Source organism: Anas acuta, chromosome 19 (genome assembly GCF_963932015.1).
Source record: "Anas acuta chromosome 19, bAnaAcu1.1, whole genome shotgun sequence".
NCBI classification, from domain to species: domain Eukaryota; kingdom Metazoa; phylum Chordata; class Aves; order Anseriformes; family Anatidae; genus Anas; species Anas acuta.
In genome coordinates this window covers 11,410,308-11,424,228 of record NC_088997.1, presented here as the reverse complement: position 1 = coordinate 11,424,228, position 13,921 = coordinate 11,410,308, and the positions used below count along the sequence as shown (strand labels likewise).

The 13,921-nt window shown below is 51.6% G+C and overlaps 2 protein-coding genes across 2 annotated transcripts; both read left to right on the top strand.

Annotated features, from left to right (window-relative positions):
- The first annotated feature begins 2,184 nt into the window (after nt 1-2,184).
- On the top strand, nt 2,185-3,568 carry LOC137842144 (C-C motif chemokine 3-like). Its single transcript, XM_068655886.1, is given in 4 exon segments — nt 2,185-2,398; nt 2,674-2,788; nt 3,237-3,283; nt 3,286-3,568. Coding segments are annotated over 4 exon segments (273 nt in total). The 5' UTR covers nt 2,185-2,328; the 3' UTR covers nt 3,327-3,568.
- A 324-nt stretch (nt 3,569-3,892) lies between these two features.
- On the top strand, nt 3,893-10,068 carry TRIM39 (tripartite motif containing 39). Its single transcript, XM_068655923.1, has 6 exons — nt 3,893-4,404; nt 4,998-5,093; nt 6,821-7,051; nt 7,178-7,200; nt 7,749-7,861; nt 8,621-10,068. The coding sequence occupies exons 1-6, from the start codon at nt 3,979-3,981 to the stop codon at nt 9,190-9,192; spliced, it is 1,461 nt and encodes a 486-aa protein (XP_068512024.1). The 5' UTR covers nt 3,893-3,978; the 3' UTR covers nt 9,193-10,068.
- Nucleotides 10,069-13,921: the final 3,853 nt, after the last annotated feature.

The window sequence follows — 13,921 nt, the reverse complement described above, 5'->3', positions numbered from 1 at the left end:
TCCCCTCAGGGCTGCTCTCAATCCATTCTGCGCCCAGCCTGTATTTGTGCTTGGGAGCACCCTGGCCCAGATGCAGACCTTGCACTTGGCCTTGTTGAACTTCATGAGGTTCACACAGGCCCATCTCTCAGGCCTGTCCAGGTGCCTCTGGATGGCATTCCCTTTGTCGTGTTGACAGCACCACACAGCTTGGTGTCATCCTCAAACCTGTTGAGGGTGCACTCAATTTCACTGTCTATGTCACCAACAAAGATGTTAAACAGTGCCGGTCCCAATACCAATCCCTCAGGAACACCACTCATTACTGATTTCCACTTGGACATTGAGTCATTGACTGCAACTCTTTGAGTGACACCATGCAGCCAATCTGGACCACTTCCCCCCCGGGAGTTCCTCCTCTACATTCCTACAAGGCCACCACTTTGGGCAGTGGTTTCTCTTTTCTTTCCTTTCCAATCCATCCTTTCCAATAAAGAAGATAAGTCACTTTCTTCACGGACCGTTACGAAAAGCAGCCTGCTCATATGGCTGTGGCCGTGGTTGTCCAGTGCCCAAACACGTGCTAGCACCACGGGTAGTAAACTCTTCCTCTGCTTGCCTGAAACTTCATCCGCAAGCCTAGAGGTCATCAGAGTCCTTCTGTGGGGACATTTCCAAGATGTGTGACATTTCCAAGATGAGTTTCCCTGCCAGTGCAGTGACACCATTCCTGTCCCAAACAGTACCAGCTGAGCGAGCAAATATCTTCTGTATGTGTGTATGGCTGCTGTGACAATGGCAAAGCAATACCAGGAGGGTGTTAATTCTATGTTGCTGGGCCATATAATCATCTAAGCCAAATTTCCAAACCAACACAGTCATGTGCTTCTAAAGCTCTTTGTGATAGTTAATGGCCAATTCTCGTGTCCATGGATAACATAGCAGTATTTTAGCTGTCACTGGTATTTCACAGAATCACAAAATCACAGAATTATCTAGGTTGGAAGAGACCTCAAGATCATTGAGCCCAACCTCTGGCCTAACACTAGCAAGTCCTCCACTAAACCATATCGCTAAGTTCAACATCTAAACGTCTTTTAAAGACCTCCAGGGATGGTGACTCCACCACTTCCCTGGGCAGCCCATTCCAATGCCTCACAACCCTTTTATAAAGAAGTTCTTCCTAATATCCAGCCTAAACCTCCCCTGGCGCAACTTTAGCCCATTCCCCCTTGTCCTATCACTGGGTACATGGGAGAACAGACCAACCCCCACCTCGCTACAGCCTCCTTTAAGGTACTTATAAAGAGTGTCGCCCCTGAGGTCGCCCCTGAGCCTCCTTTTCTCCAAGTTGAACAATCCCAGCTCCCTCAGCCACTCCTCATAAGACTTGTTCTCCAGACCCCTCACCAGCTTCATCACCCTTCTCTGGACTTGCTCAAGCACCTTGATGTCCTTCTTTTAGCGAGGGGCCCAAAACTGAACACAGTACTCGAGGTGCGGCCTCACCAGAGCCGAGTAGAGGGGGACAATCACTTCCCTAGACCTGCTGGCCACACTGCTTCTTATGCAAGCCAGGATGCTGTTGGACTTCTTGGCCACCTGCATCATAGTTACAGAACCAGTTACCCAATAACTTCCTGCAAATGATGGGAAGGACAAGAAAGGAGCCTCATCTTAGGATACATGCTGTACCCTCAGCTCTACATGGCTGCATTCTGGTGGTGTCCTTGTCCCACAGAGAAAGCCCCATCGTGGCAGGGCAGCGCTGTGAGCAGGCAGGGCATGGTTGCTGTGTGCCTCGCTGACCCACTGAGCAGGCAGCTGGGGAGGCTGGCCTGACTTGTAGGCTCTCCCTGCTGCCATGGCTGCAGGGAAGTGGATTGGCCCCAGTTTTTCCATGATGCAGATGTTCTAGGAAATACAAGTGTGTGGCAGTCATACTTATTCTCCATCCATTGCCATCATGTGACTTCTAGGCAAGAGGGCCAGCTACCAAGCTCCTGAAACGTTACTTCTAGGTATTCTAGGTACACGTTTGGTCTGGGGAAATGAAAGGAGAGTTGGTCATATCCTGTTCTTTATCATATCATAGTGTCTTTCCATCAGGGCTCCAGGCACTACTTCCCTCCACTGTATGGTACTGGACTCCACACTCCTGACACAGCGTTTCTTGATACAGCACTTCTTCCATTGTGTCATGTTGTCTTTCAGCAACCATTTCGACACATTTCCGGCTTTGGTTCCCTTTATAAAGTGGGCTGAACCCAGGGATCCTGCATCAGGTATAGCAACAGGCCCTTTGCAACATTCTAGCCTGACTCCTACAGTCTATCTCCACCAAAGGGCATGAAGTCCTCCACAGCTGCCCTTGCTGTTCTTGTGGCTGCCCTCTGCTGCCAGGTCCTCTCTTCTCCAGGTGAGTCCAAGCTCTCTTCTCCAAGGAACTCTCTACTCTTTCCTTCTGCCATATTAGGTCCAGTAATGCTTGGCAGCTCTCTCTTCTGAGCATCTGCTGCAGGAAAAGAGAGGCACATCTTGCTGCTCTTTGGCTTACTGGGGAAAGGATAACTGTGGTGGGAGACGGTGGTGGGAGCATCATCTCCTCCAGCAGGGCCATTCTGGTTCTGTCACCCTGCTTCTCCCTGATGGCACTTTTCCTGGTCTGGTTTAATCATGAAACTTCTCTTCCAGCTGCTGTCAACTTCTCTGGTCCCTGCTGTGTCAAATACTCGAGCAAAAGTTTTTCCTCAAGACATGTGACAATGTATCAGAACACGAGTAGCCACTGTCCCCAGCCAGGCGTGATGTAAGTAGATCTGCCCAGATGCCAGGAGCTGCCTCCCAGATGGGTGACAGTGCCATGAAACCCCACAGCACACCTTATCCCGGCCAGGGGAACCACCACATTAGGAGAACAGCCTGGAAACAACTGAGGGACCAGCTCAGTTGGCTGTCCCAAACAGCCAGCTGTGGTCTTCATTAGATTTTGAGTCGAAAGAACTTCTGCTGGTTGCCCCCACAAAGATAGCGGGTCCCAGACAGGCCATCTGGGGGATGAAGTGGCTTTTTCCTCTAAACGAAGAAGGCAGGATACCTGTAATGACATTAAACCCACCCCCTGTGTTTCCCTGGGGCTGCTCTGCAGTGATAGAGGTGTGTGGTTTGGTGGGGTTCCCTGGTGGCAAGGAGCAGGCGGTCCCCCTGCCCTATCCTCCCTTCTCTCCCAACTCCTTTAACTGGATTTCATTCTGCAGATTCACCACATTCAAGGGCAAGTCATTCTGTGGCAACCCCAAAGATGAGTGGGTCCAGAATATCCTGAAACAGCACAAGGACCAGGCTGACAGTGTATGAGCAATGCCCTGCTCCCTTCAAGCATCACCTCTGCCGAAGAACTTCTTGTGGTCAACTCTGAGACATGTCCCTGTCCTCTTGTCACCTGTGAATTTTGTAGACTGGTACTGTGTTTATTTAAGTGCATGAAAAAGCATCTTAATTTATTTGTTATTTTCAGGCAAACTTTTTGTTCCAATTTGTACTGATTGTATTTCAGTTATTTTTGGATAATAAAAATGATCAAAACCTGCACCTTCTCCCACTGCCTCAGGATGCTGTGTATAGGCAGCAGCAGAGTTAGTGGTCCCAGGGCTCTGTGCTCCAACCCTCCTGGCAGCCCCACAGAGAGGCTGGTGTAGGCTCACCACCCTCAGCAGCTGCACAAACATCCTGGTGGATGCTACCAGACCATGTGCCGCCATTCTCCATAGCCTGTGGGAGCCCAGGCCGTGGAGCCTGGGTTATTCCTGGTGCTTTGTGATTCTCTGTGCTGTCCCTGCAGGGCTTCCCTTTCACTTTCAGTCCTGAGGGCCCCGAGGAAGCCACAGCCCCAGGCTGTGCTGCTGGGTGCCACGCTCCGCCCCTGCCTGCTGCCGCCTGCTTGCCAGTGTCTTCACCCCGGGCTGCAGCAGGCCGGGCTGCCCGGGTGAGGAGACTGCCATGGCCCTCTCCGGAGCCCTGGAGCGGCTGCAGGAGGAGGCCATCTGCTCTATCTGCCTGGAGTACATGACTGAGCCTGTCAGTGTCGACTGCGGGCACAACTTCTGCCACGGCTGCATCACCAAGCACTGCCAGGAGAAGTGTCTCTGGAATGACGCGCCCTTCTCCTGCCCGCAGTGCCGGGCCCCCTGCCGCCGCAGCAGCCTGCGCCCCAACAGGCAGCTGGCCAACATCGTGGAGAGCATCCGGCAGCTGAGGCTGGGGGGCGGCGTGGCGCCAGGGACCCCACTCTGTACCCAGCACGACGAGCGCCTCAAGCTCTTCTGTGAGGTGGATGAAGAGGCCATCTGCGTGGTGTGCCGGGAGTCCCAGCACCACCGCTCCCACACCGTCTACCCCATCGAGGAGGCTGCACAGGTGTACAAGGTATGAGAGGCTGGGGTGCCGGGAGCACCTCTCTGCAACCCCTGGGCACTGCTTCAGGCAGGCAGGGGAGGGGTGGTAAAGCTACCCAGCTGCTTATTCTGGGGATGAGGCCGGACCCGCTGCCTCCTGAGCTGGGAAGGGAGACACCCAGCCTTGCCCCTGTCTGTGTGGGTACAGGGGGCAGCTGGGGTCCCTGACCCTGGAGGAGGCCGGGGCTCTGGGTGCTGCTGTGGGGATGTTTTGCCTCAGCAGTGGGGTACAGAGCTGCTGGCATCCAAGTGCCATGTCCAGGAGTCGCTCCCAGCACCACGCTGCTGGTTGGCAAGTGCCCCAGCAAGGTGGGTGCAGTCAGTTCGCTCTCGGAAGCTAAATAGTGAAGAAAGCAGTGGAAAACCCATACAGCATGGAGGGGGTTAACAAGGCGAGCAGAGCACAGAGCACAGCTGCTGTGTTCGGGTGCCAGGGTTGGTACCGCCTGGCACTGGGTCACATTCCCCTCGCTGCCTGCTGGCACTGGCAGCCGCAGGCCCAGGGATGGGGCAGAGCAGGACGGGTGCTGCTGGGGTGAGCTGATCTGTTTCTGCTCTTTTCAGGTGAAACTCCAGAAAGTGTTGGAACATCTTTCCAAGGAAGTAGAGGATATGAAGAAATGTGAGTCAGTGGCAAAGATGAAAATCCAGGAGTGCAAGGCAGGTGCCTGGTTTAATTCTTCAAGAATTAGCTTAGATGACATTAGGAATTTAAAAAAAAATAATAATCCTGAATGATCTTATCGGGTGCTATGAATTTTCTGGGGCTGTGACATGTCCCAAGTCCTGCTGTCATGGGGAGGACCCACATCCACCGATGATCCTGGCTGCAGCATGAGAAGCAGTGAAAGTGCCATAAGACCTTCTCCATGGAGTGAATGACCCACACACGATGAAAGTGCTTAGTTTCCAGCGTGCTGGGCCCACTCGGCTCTGTGTGCCAAGCAGGGGTGAGGTACCCACTGCAGTGGGCAATGCCACTGGGATAGAAACCAGGATCAGTAAATTTGGATGGCTCAGAAAATATTGAAAGGTCTATAAACACTTTGAAAAAAGCAGCACACCATCTCTGATGAAATCATGGGGGTTTGTGCATTGGTTAAACAGTAATTTATTATTATTTTTTTTTTCTTGAGTTAAATTCGGGAGTGAACTACATGGTGAGCTCTGCCCCACAGCAATAAGAACTGGAATTGGTTTTATTACAAAAACAGAATAGCTGAATTACTGCACCTCTGCCTGCCTCCAGGCAGTCCTGGGGAAGTAGGACACCAGCAAAAGCGAGTCAGTTTAGCCTGGAAAGTAAAAGTAACTGCAGAAAAGGAAAAGAAACTGCTGGACGGAGAGTTCCTCAGCTGAGTTGATGATTAATCAGCTTTGGCAGGGAAAACAGGTTTCTCTGGGCTCTCCCAGTTAGAGCTGCCCAGTTAGAGCTCCCTGTGAGAGCTGCCACTGTCTGCTGCTTGTGGGTGCTGGGTGTTTAGGGTGCTGCTGCGTGCCTGCTGTGCCCCTCAAGCACTGGCATGGGCTGGGATAGGGCTTGTGACAGAGCTGGGTCCTCACCCCGCCTGCCTGAGTCAGGGCTGTGGGGTCACAGCCTGGCTGCCCCCGGCTTCCTCTGACCCAGTGGCTGATTGGACTGCTTTAGTAAAAAGGAAAAAATGTCCCTTGTGAGTGCTGGGGAGGAAGTGTCTGAGAATCCTGGCTTATCAAGCATACATGAGTCAGGTTCTGAAAAATCATGTGCTTGGACAGAAGAATAAATGCATTGCAGTTTCTTTTCATTTACCTCCTGGACTTTGAGATTTCCTGGTCCTAGTTAACCCCAGCGTGTTTTTCAGGCGTCGCTTAACTTTCATGCTCCAGGTTTTGGGCCAAGTAACAACTTTCAGGGCTCAGGAAAAAAAAAAAAAGCACCACAGCCCCTGCCTGTTGTTGCTCCTCAGCCCTGGGATTAGTGAGAGCTCTCAGCAATCCAGGGAGCCCTGCCCAGCTCCCTTCCAGCCCTCCCATTCCTAGGTGCTGATGCGTTTCCCTGGGGCTTCCCATGGTAGGAAAATGGCACCACTCCTAACAAAACCCTGCCTGACACCTCATGGCAACTCCTTGCAGCCCCCACAACCCCCTGTGCTGCACCGAGACATCGGTGGGCATTGGAGGTCCACCCAACCAGAACTGCTGCGATCAAAGCCCTACTGCTGGTAAACTCAAGATGTCCAGTGGGAACTCTGCCTAAATAAAAGCACAATGATTTTTTTTTTTTTTTGATCTTCATTTAAATAAACACACACAAAAATGCAGCGGTTTCCTGGATGCCGGTCATAGCTCTGACTTAGTTGTCTGGATAACATTTCCTCTCTTCACCCCTGCATCTTTCCTATCACAAGGAGACAGTGAAGAAAAAGCGGGAGAGGATTGTGAGCGAGTTTGGGAAGCTGCATCGGCTGCTGGCTGCTGAGGAGAAGCTGCTTCTTCAGAAGCTGGAGGAGGAGGAGAAGCAGATTCTAGTGATGATCTCTGAAAGCATGTTTAGGCTGGTGGAGCAGAAGTCCTTGCTAGATGAGCTGATCCTGGAGATAAAGGAGAAAATGCACCTGCCGGACGAGGGGCTTCTCAAGGTCAGGCTGTGCCTCCAGCCCTCTAACTCATCCCCGACCTCAGTCCCAAGACCTCTGTTGTCTGGATGGGTTGCTGAGGCCAGGCTGGAGTGAAAAACCCAGAATGACTTTCTCTTCTCCTTCTAGGACATGAAATGCATCCTGAGCAGGTAGGCACCCGTGCTCGTTCCTCCTACAGTACCAGCTCCCTGCAGGCTCTCAGTGTGATGTCCATGTGCCATCCACCCTCTGTCCTCCCTGCCCACTGTTTCATTTGTCCTCCAGAGATGGAGTGACCTGGGGCTAACAAGAGAGGGCACTGGAACCGGAGTGGGCTGCAGAACACTCCATCCATCCTCTTCTCCTGGGGCCCGAGAGCCCTGGAAGTCTTGCCTTGTGCCATGGGCTGTGAGGTGAGAGATGTGTCTGCACCCGAGGGGCATGCTGCCAGCGTGGCCTGGGTTTCTTCCTACTCTGGGCATCCCTACATGGCAGTGGCACTGCAGCTGCATGGGAGCCTTTTCTGGTGCACCACTTAGTCCTAAAGCAAAGGTCCCATCATGCTTGCTGCCAAGAGCAGTACTCTGGGATGACAGAGGAGATTGAGGGAGGAGATGCGTCTGTGCAGCCAGAAGAAAGGCATTAGAAAGCCCCCAAAATGCAGGAGGAGCTGTGCTGTAGGCATTGGATGTTGCCCCCCCCATTGCTGTCCTTTCAGGTGTGAAGCGGTGAAGTTCCAGACCCCTAAAGCTGTGTCTGTGACCCTGAAGGAGGACTACAGCATTCCGGAGCGCTGTCTGGGCATGAGGGAAATGCTGAAGAAGTTCAAAGGTGAGGGGACTGCTTCCAGCTCCTGGTGCAGGTGGTCCTGATCCCCCTATACCCTGGGACACAAGGAGGTGTTGCATACCCCTGACATGTGGGTGAGCCACTGGTTTGGGAGTGATCCTGGCTGAAGCCTTTGGTCCTGTTGGGTTCTGGAGAAGGTTACATTTGCATGAGGGAAGCCATGCCATCTGTGCTGCTCAAATGCTGTTGGAGATGTTGGCTGTGTCAGAGTCCATCCATGATTGGGCTCCTCTTTAATGACATGATTTCAGACCATGCCCCAGTTCAGACCAGGCTTTCTTGTTAGCACCGGCGCTAACTGTGGGTTTTTCCAACAAGTTTGGTCCAGATGGTCCCGTTTTGCATATCAGTAGGTTCAGGCTGATTTCATGGTGATGACACCTTCCTCCTTCTAGTGTCAGATGGTTGGGAGGTGACCCTGGTGCCTAGGAGAGCATTGCCCACAAACTCTTATTTTCAGTATTGCTTCTGAAGCTGTATCCAATCTGCTGGGCTGCCTTGGTTGTTCTTGCTCTGCAGTCCCATGCCAAATAATGTGATGTGGTTTACAGCTGAAATGATTTTATGAATAGCATTTCTCCATTCTGGGGCTGGCAGCACGAGGCACTGTGCAGTCAAAGGCATAAGCAATTAAACACAGCCAGCAGCAAGGGCTGCAGCTGGAGCACTCCAGCATGTTGGTGGCAGACACCCAGCCTGCCCACAAAGTCCGCTTGTCCTTCCTCCCTTCTCTCACACCAGTGGACGTGACTCTAGACCCTGAGACAGCGCACCCTGATCTTATCCTATCTGAGGACCACAAGAGCGTGCGGCGTGGGGGCAGGAAACTGCTCCTGTCCTTCTTTGACAACACCAGGAGGTTTAACTCTGCTCCGGTGGTGCTGGGAGTGCAGTTCTTCTTCTCAGGTCGCCACTACTGGGAGGTGCATGTGGGAGACAAGCCGGAGTGGGGCTTAGGGCTGTGCAAGGAGGCTGCCAGCCGGAAAGGCAACATCCTCTTCTCTCCAAACAATGGCTACTGGGTGCTACGGCTGCAAAATGGCGGCAACTATGAGGCCCTGACCTGTCCTGTCTCCCATCTGACCCTGAGCATCAGACCCCGGTGCATCGGCATCTTCCTGGACTACGAGGCTGGAGAAATCTCCTTCTACAATGTGACCGACCGCTCCCACCTTTACACTTTCACCGATAAGTTCTCAGGGAAGCTCCGGCCTCTTTTCTACCTGGGTTCCTTCTTGGGGGGCAAAAATGCAGAGCCCTTGGTGATCTCCTGGATGAGGGACATGCAGGGGACTGGCTGCATCGTCCTGTAATGGGAGGCAAGCAGAGACTTGGGGCCCGATGGGCTGCTCGGGTCTGCATGGGGATGATGGCTGGGCAGCAGCTGTGTGCGTGGGGGGCACATAGCGATGACCCCACCAGCCCCTGCTCCTGCCAGGACTCTGCTGAAACTGGGGCACCCGTTGGCCGCCACCATCTTGCCACTCACCCACAGGCTCCTGGTAGTGGGTGTCTGCACACCATGCTGCTTTGTCATGTGTTTGGTATGAGCTGTAGTGACACAAGACAATAAACAGATGATGTGGGGAGCCCTGAGCAGTCTGCAGTGCAATTTTTGTGGTGCATCCATCCCTGCTGGTAAACCCCGAGCCCTGGCTGACACCCAGCATCTCAGCCCTGAATTTTGTAGCTTGGAGAGAAGGTGCTGCTATGTGCTTGTTGCTGGATTATGGACCACGTGTGGTGTCCAAAGGGTGCTGTTGGCCATGGCTCTTTGCAGTCCAGGGGGGGCCACCAGGGCAGTGGTCTCCCAAGTGGGGTTCACAAGATGATTGATTCGGATGTGGAAGAAAATATTATAACTTCAGTAGTATATGTATATAATTTATAAATAAATAAAGACACATATACTGGGGGCTTTGATTAAAAAGAAAATAACAAGAAGGATTTGTAATCAGGCAAGTTTGGAGGCCACTGCTCTGGAGATCCTGCTGTGGCAACAGTGGGGCACCATGTTGGCAGAGTTCGATAGCAGCAGCTGCCTGTGCAGCTGACCACACTTCAGCTCTGTGTCACTGGGACCAGGGGTGAAGGCAAGGGGATGCGTGCGTGGGGGTTGCACTGTGTGTTGGACAGTTCTTGATTTAGTGACCAATTCAATTAGAATAAAACATGATTTGATAAGGAATGATCTAAAATACCTGATACAGTTTCTCTGGGGATGTCCTCGATGTTGATTAGGAAGCTCCTGGTAAAAAATGGTGTTGGACCCAACACAGCAGTTCCTCTTGGCTTGTTTTTGTCACTTTTTGGTGAACCTCACCCACCTCCCCTCGTCTGCTTGCTCTCTCTTCTGTAGGCTGCACAGAAGAGAAGAGAGCCTTGCTGGGAGAGCGTGGTCCCTGCTCTGCCACGTGCCCAGGAAGGGCAGTGGGCCTTGGTGGGCCTCACACCTTTTTTTGACCTCCATGGAGGTTTCACAAAGAGAGTTTATGTGGCCTGGGAATCTATAGAAAGAGCATGAACTTTGAGGGCTTGGCAGAGGGCTGGAAGCAGAGGCAGCTGGGGGCTGCCAGGGAAACCTGCTGCGCAGGGCAGCATTTGGGAAGGGGCCAGGCTAAATGTCACCAGGGCGGGAGGAGACGGTGGGATGGAAGCTGTCCAGAAAGCAAGAGCGATATCACTGCAGCAAGGTGCCAGATGAAGAGCACTGCCACAGATCAGGAGCGACAAAGAGCTTTTTCAGAAGAGGCAGGAGGAAATGCAACAATCTAGAGGTCTTACAGATGGGCAGGGATGACAGTGAAAAAGTGAACGGCTGAGCAGAAAGGATGTGAGGTCACCCCACCGCAACACCCAGTGCGTCCCTAGAAGTCATGCATCTGCTTCTCCAAAGAAGGAGAATAGAGGTCCACGGTATGAGATAACTCTGAATGTGCTATACAATTTTCCACTTGATGGAATCTGTGCATCATCTGCAGCTAAGAAACTGCTCTGTGCTGACACCAGTCTGCCCTGAGGTGTCCGGACTGGATGGCAAGTGTGGTTTAAGGCTACAGCTGTTCCTAAAACTGCTTACAAGCTCTTGCTCTAAGTCATGGCAAGTTGAGCTTGCCCACTTCCTCCATGGAAGTGCTTGTGTGCTTAAAGAACCATAGAATCATCTGGGTTGCAAAAAGACTTCAAGATCAGGTCCAGCCACCAACCTGACCAACTCAGTCCCATCACTAAGCCATGTCCCTTAGTGCCACTTCTACACGTGTTTTAGAAACCTCCATGGATGAGGACTGCATCGCTTTCCTGGGCAGCCTGTTCCAATGCTTAACTATACTTTCCATGAACAAATTCCTCCTAATGTCCAATATAACCCCCCCCCCCCCCGAAGACACTCCCTGGTGCAACTTGAGACCACTTCCCTGTGTTTCCTTCTGTATTGCCTGGCTCTGGCCTCCATAGGGCTCCTGCCCATCAAGGACCAGGTCCTGCTTAGACCACTTGCCCTGGCCATGTGGAGTAGTTACACGGCACAGTGTGGTCTGGCCCGAGCATCTCGGTTTTCCCATGGTGGTTGTGCTCCTGATCCCCTGCAGACCAGCACCAAGCAAGCTGGTGACCTTCACACCCAGACGTAGATTATTTAGTCCCAAAGAGGTTGGCCTGTATGCACCGGGGTGATCACAGTCAGACAGTTTCCCCTTGATTTCCATATCCCAAAGGAAGATGGGTGTATACGTACGTATGTATGTAAGTTCTGAAGGTACATTTTGGGTTCCCCAGGTCCCAGGGCTGATCTCCTGTTCAAGGTGTCTGTTTTGTTCTGAAGGCATCCTCAGGATGCCGCTTCTGGTGAATGACACAGCTTGGAGATGGGTGATCAGCGAGCTATTCTTTCTGAGTCGTCTGTGGATTTGTCACTTTTTGAGGGTTTGACTCCTGATTGGTCACCCAGAGGGGCTGATTGTCCCAGCTGGGAATCTCAGCAGTAAAATTTACAGCCCTGCAATTCTAGCAATGTGTTTTCTCAACAAACTTTAACATCCTTCTTTCTCTTCTAGTATACTGGAAATTGTTTCATCATCATAAGTGAATGTGAGTGCTTGTCTGCTTCTTTCTAAGAACAGAGCAGAAATGTTCTTTCAGGTCCAAATTTCCATTTCTGCTTTCTGTTGGCCATGGCTGACAGTGTGATAGTCAGACACCATTTCTAGTATTACATTTCATCATCTTACTAAATACTTCTGTGTATTCAGCCCGGGAAGTCAGGGATATATCGTTACTGCAGCATGCAAAACCATCCACCATTACTTCCCTAATGTTTAAAAGTTGTGAGTTGTGAGTTGTGACCCTTCCCTGGGGTGGTGGGGACAGCATGGAGCCAGTGCTCGTGAACCTAAATAGCAGAGATGGAAAAGCATCAGGCCATGAGCCACCGGTGCAGTCAATCGTACCTCAATTAGCACAGCACAGCTCCTCCTGCGGTGCAGTGCTGGGATCTGATGTGCAGCTCCCTCAGAATGCCTGTGTCCACAGTGGGGTGACGTAAACAACAAACGTGTAGAGATATTATAGTAATGTTGTTATTTTTATGATACCTTTCATTTGGTTCACATTTAGGCTTTCACATGGCTTTCATAAAAAATATTTATTTTTTAAAAAATTAGACTTTCCTTTAAATTGACTCTAAAGACCTGAACTACATGTTACACAAAGCATGCAGTAAATGCCCCACTGCTTTCAGGATGAGTCTCTCCTTTGGCAGTTCACAAACTCTGAAACAGCTGAGGCTATTGTTCTTGTCTCAGTCTGTTTGAGTCCAGACAGACCCGTGACCCCCATGAGTCCCCTCCCATGGGGCCACATCCTCCCCTGTCTCCAAACCAGCTCAGTGCCCTCTGGTATGCCGCCTCCTCTTCTGCCAGACGTGGTGGCCCTGAAGAGGGCCTGGAATACTTCCTCCATGTGCCCGGTGCTGCTTGCGGGCCCTGGGGGCTGCCTCCAACCTGCTGCTGCTGCATGCTGACAACTGCCTTTGCCTTGCTGGCGTGGGCTTGGCTCACACCTCTGTGCCCGTGGGTGTGGATTAACGGGAGCACAGCGTTCCTCGCACACTCAGTGAGGGCTCCTCTGAGCTGTCCCGTGTGAGTGGCTGTGAGATCAAGAAAGACGTGAGCAATCCAGGACTCCCTGCGGGCTCCCAGAATGGTGGTGAGGGGTTAGCTGAGGTACCCGGGGTAGGTGTCAGCTGTGGGTGGCTCCAACACGACCCAGGCTGACAAGGACATCGGTGCTTGGTGTGGTTTGCAACGGGCTCAAACCGTGTGTGGGCTGGGTGGTGCTCGTGGCTGAGCTTGTGCGGTGTGTCCTTTGACAAGACACCCCACAGCTGTGGGACTGCTCCCACTGCCACAGGACCAGGTGGAGCTGTGTCCACAGGGGACTGTTGAGGGTCAAGCCAATTGTGTGATGCCCCCGTTGTGGGTCTCCATGCCCCGAGACAGGAGCTCCTGTCCCCTGTTCCTGCTGGTCCCTGGAGTGAGGGCAGCTGTGGGTGCCCAGCTTTGTGCCAACCTCAGTTCTTGGGTGAAGCTACCAGGCTCCGGCATACAGGTATGGGGCTGGCTGCTACTCAGTGGCCAAACTGTCCTCATGTCCTTGAGGGTGACGAAACACTGGCACAGGATGCCCAGAGAGGGACATCCTGTGCCCTCAGGAGGGGGGGGGGGGATAGGTGTTGCCAGTTTAGAAGAGGAAATAAATTTGTTACCACAATTATTTTTTCAGCTATTGTCATCGCAAAAACAGTAATAGACACAAAAACAGAAATTTTGTACAAAAATATTTATTTCTTAACATTTGAATTAAATATTGCATAAAAAATCCAATTAATTAAATATAGAAAATATAATCTATATAAAGACCTATAAGCAAGATTCTTAATTAAAAAATATATAAATATATTAAATAATTTTCTTGTTATTTCACCTGCTCCCTTTCATTATAAAAATTAAATACATAAATAAATAAAAATAAAGTACACTGAAG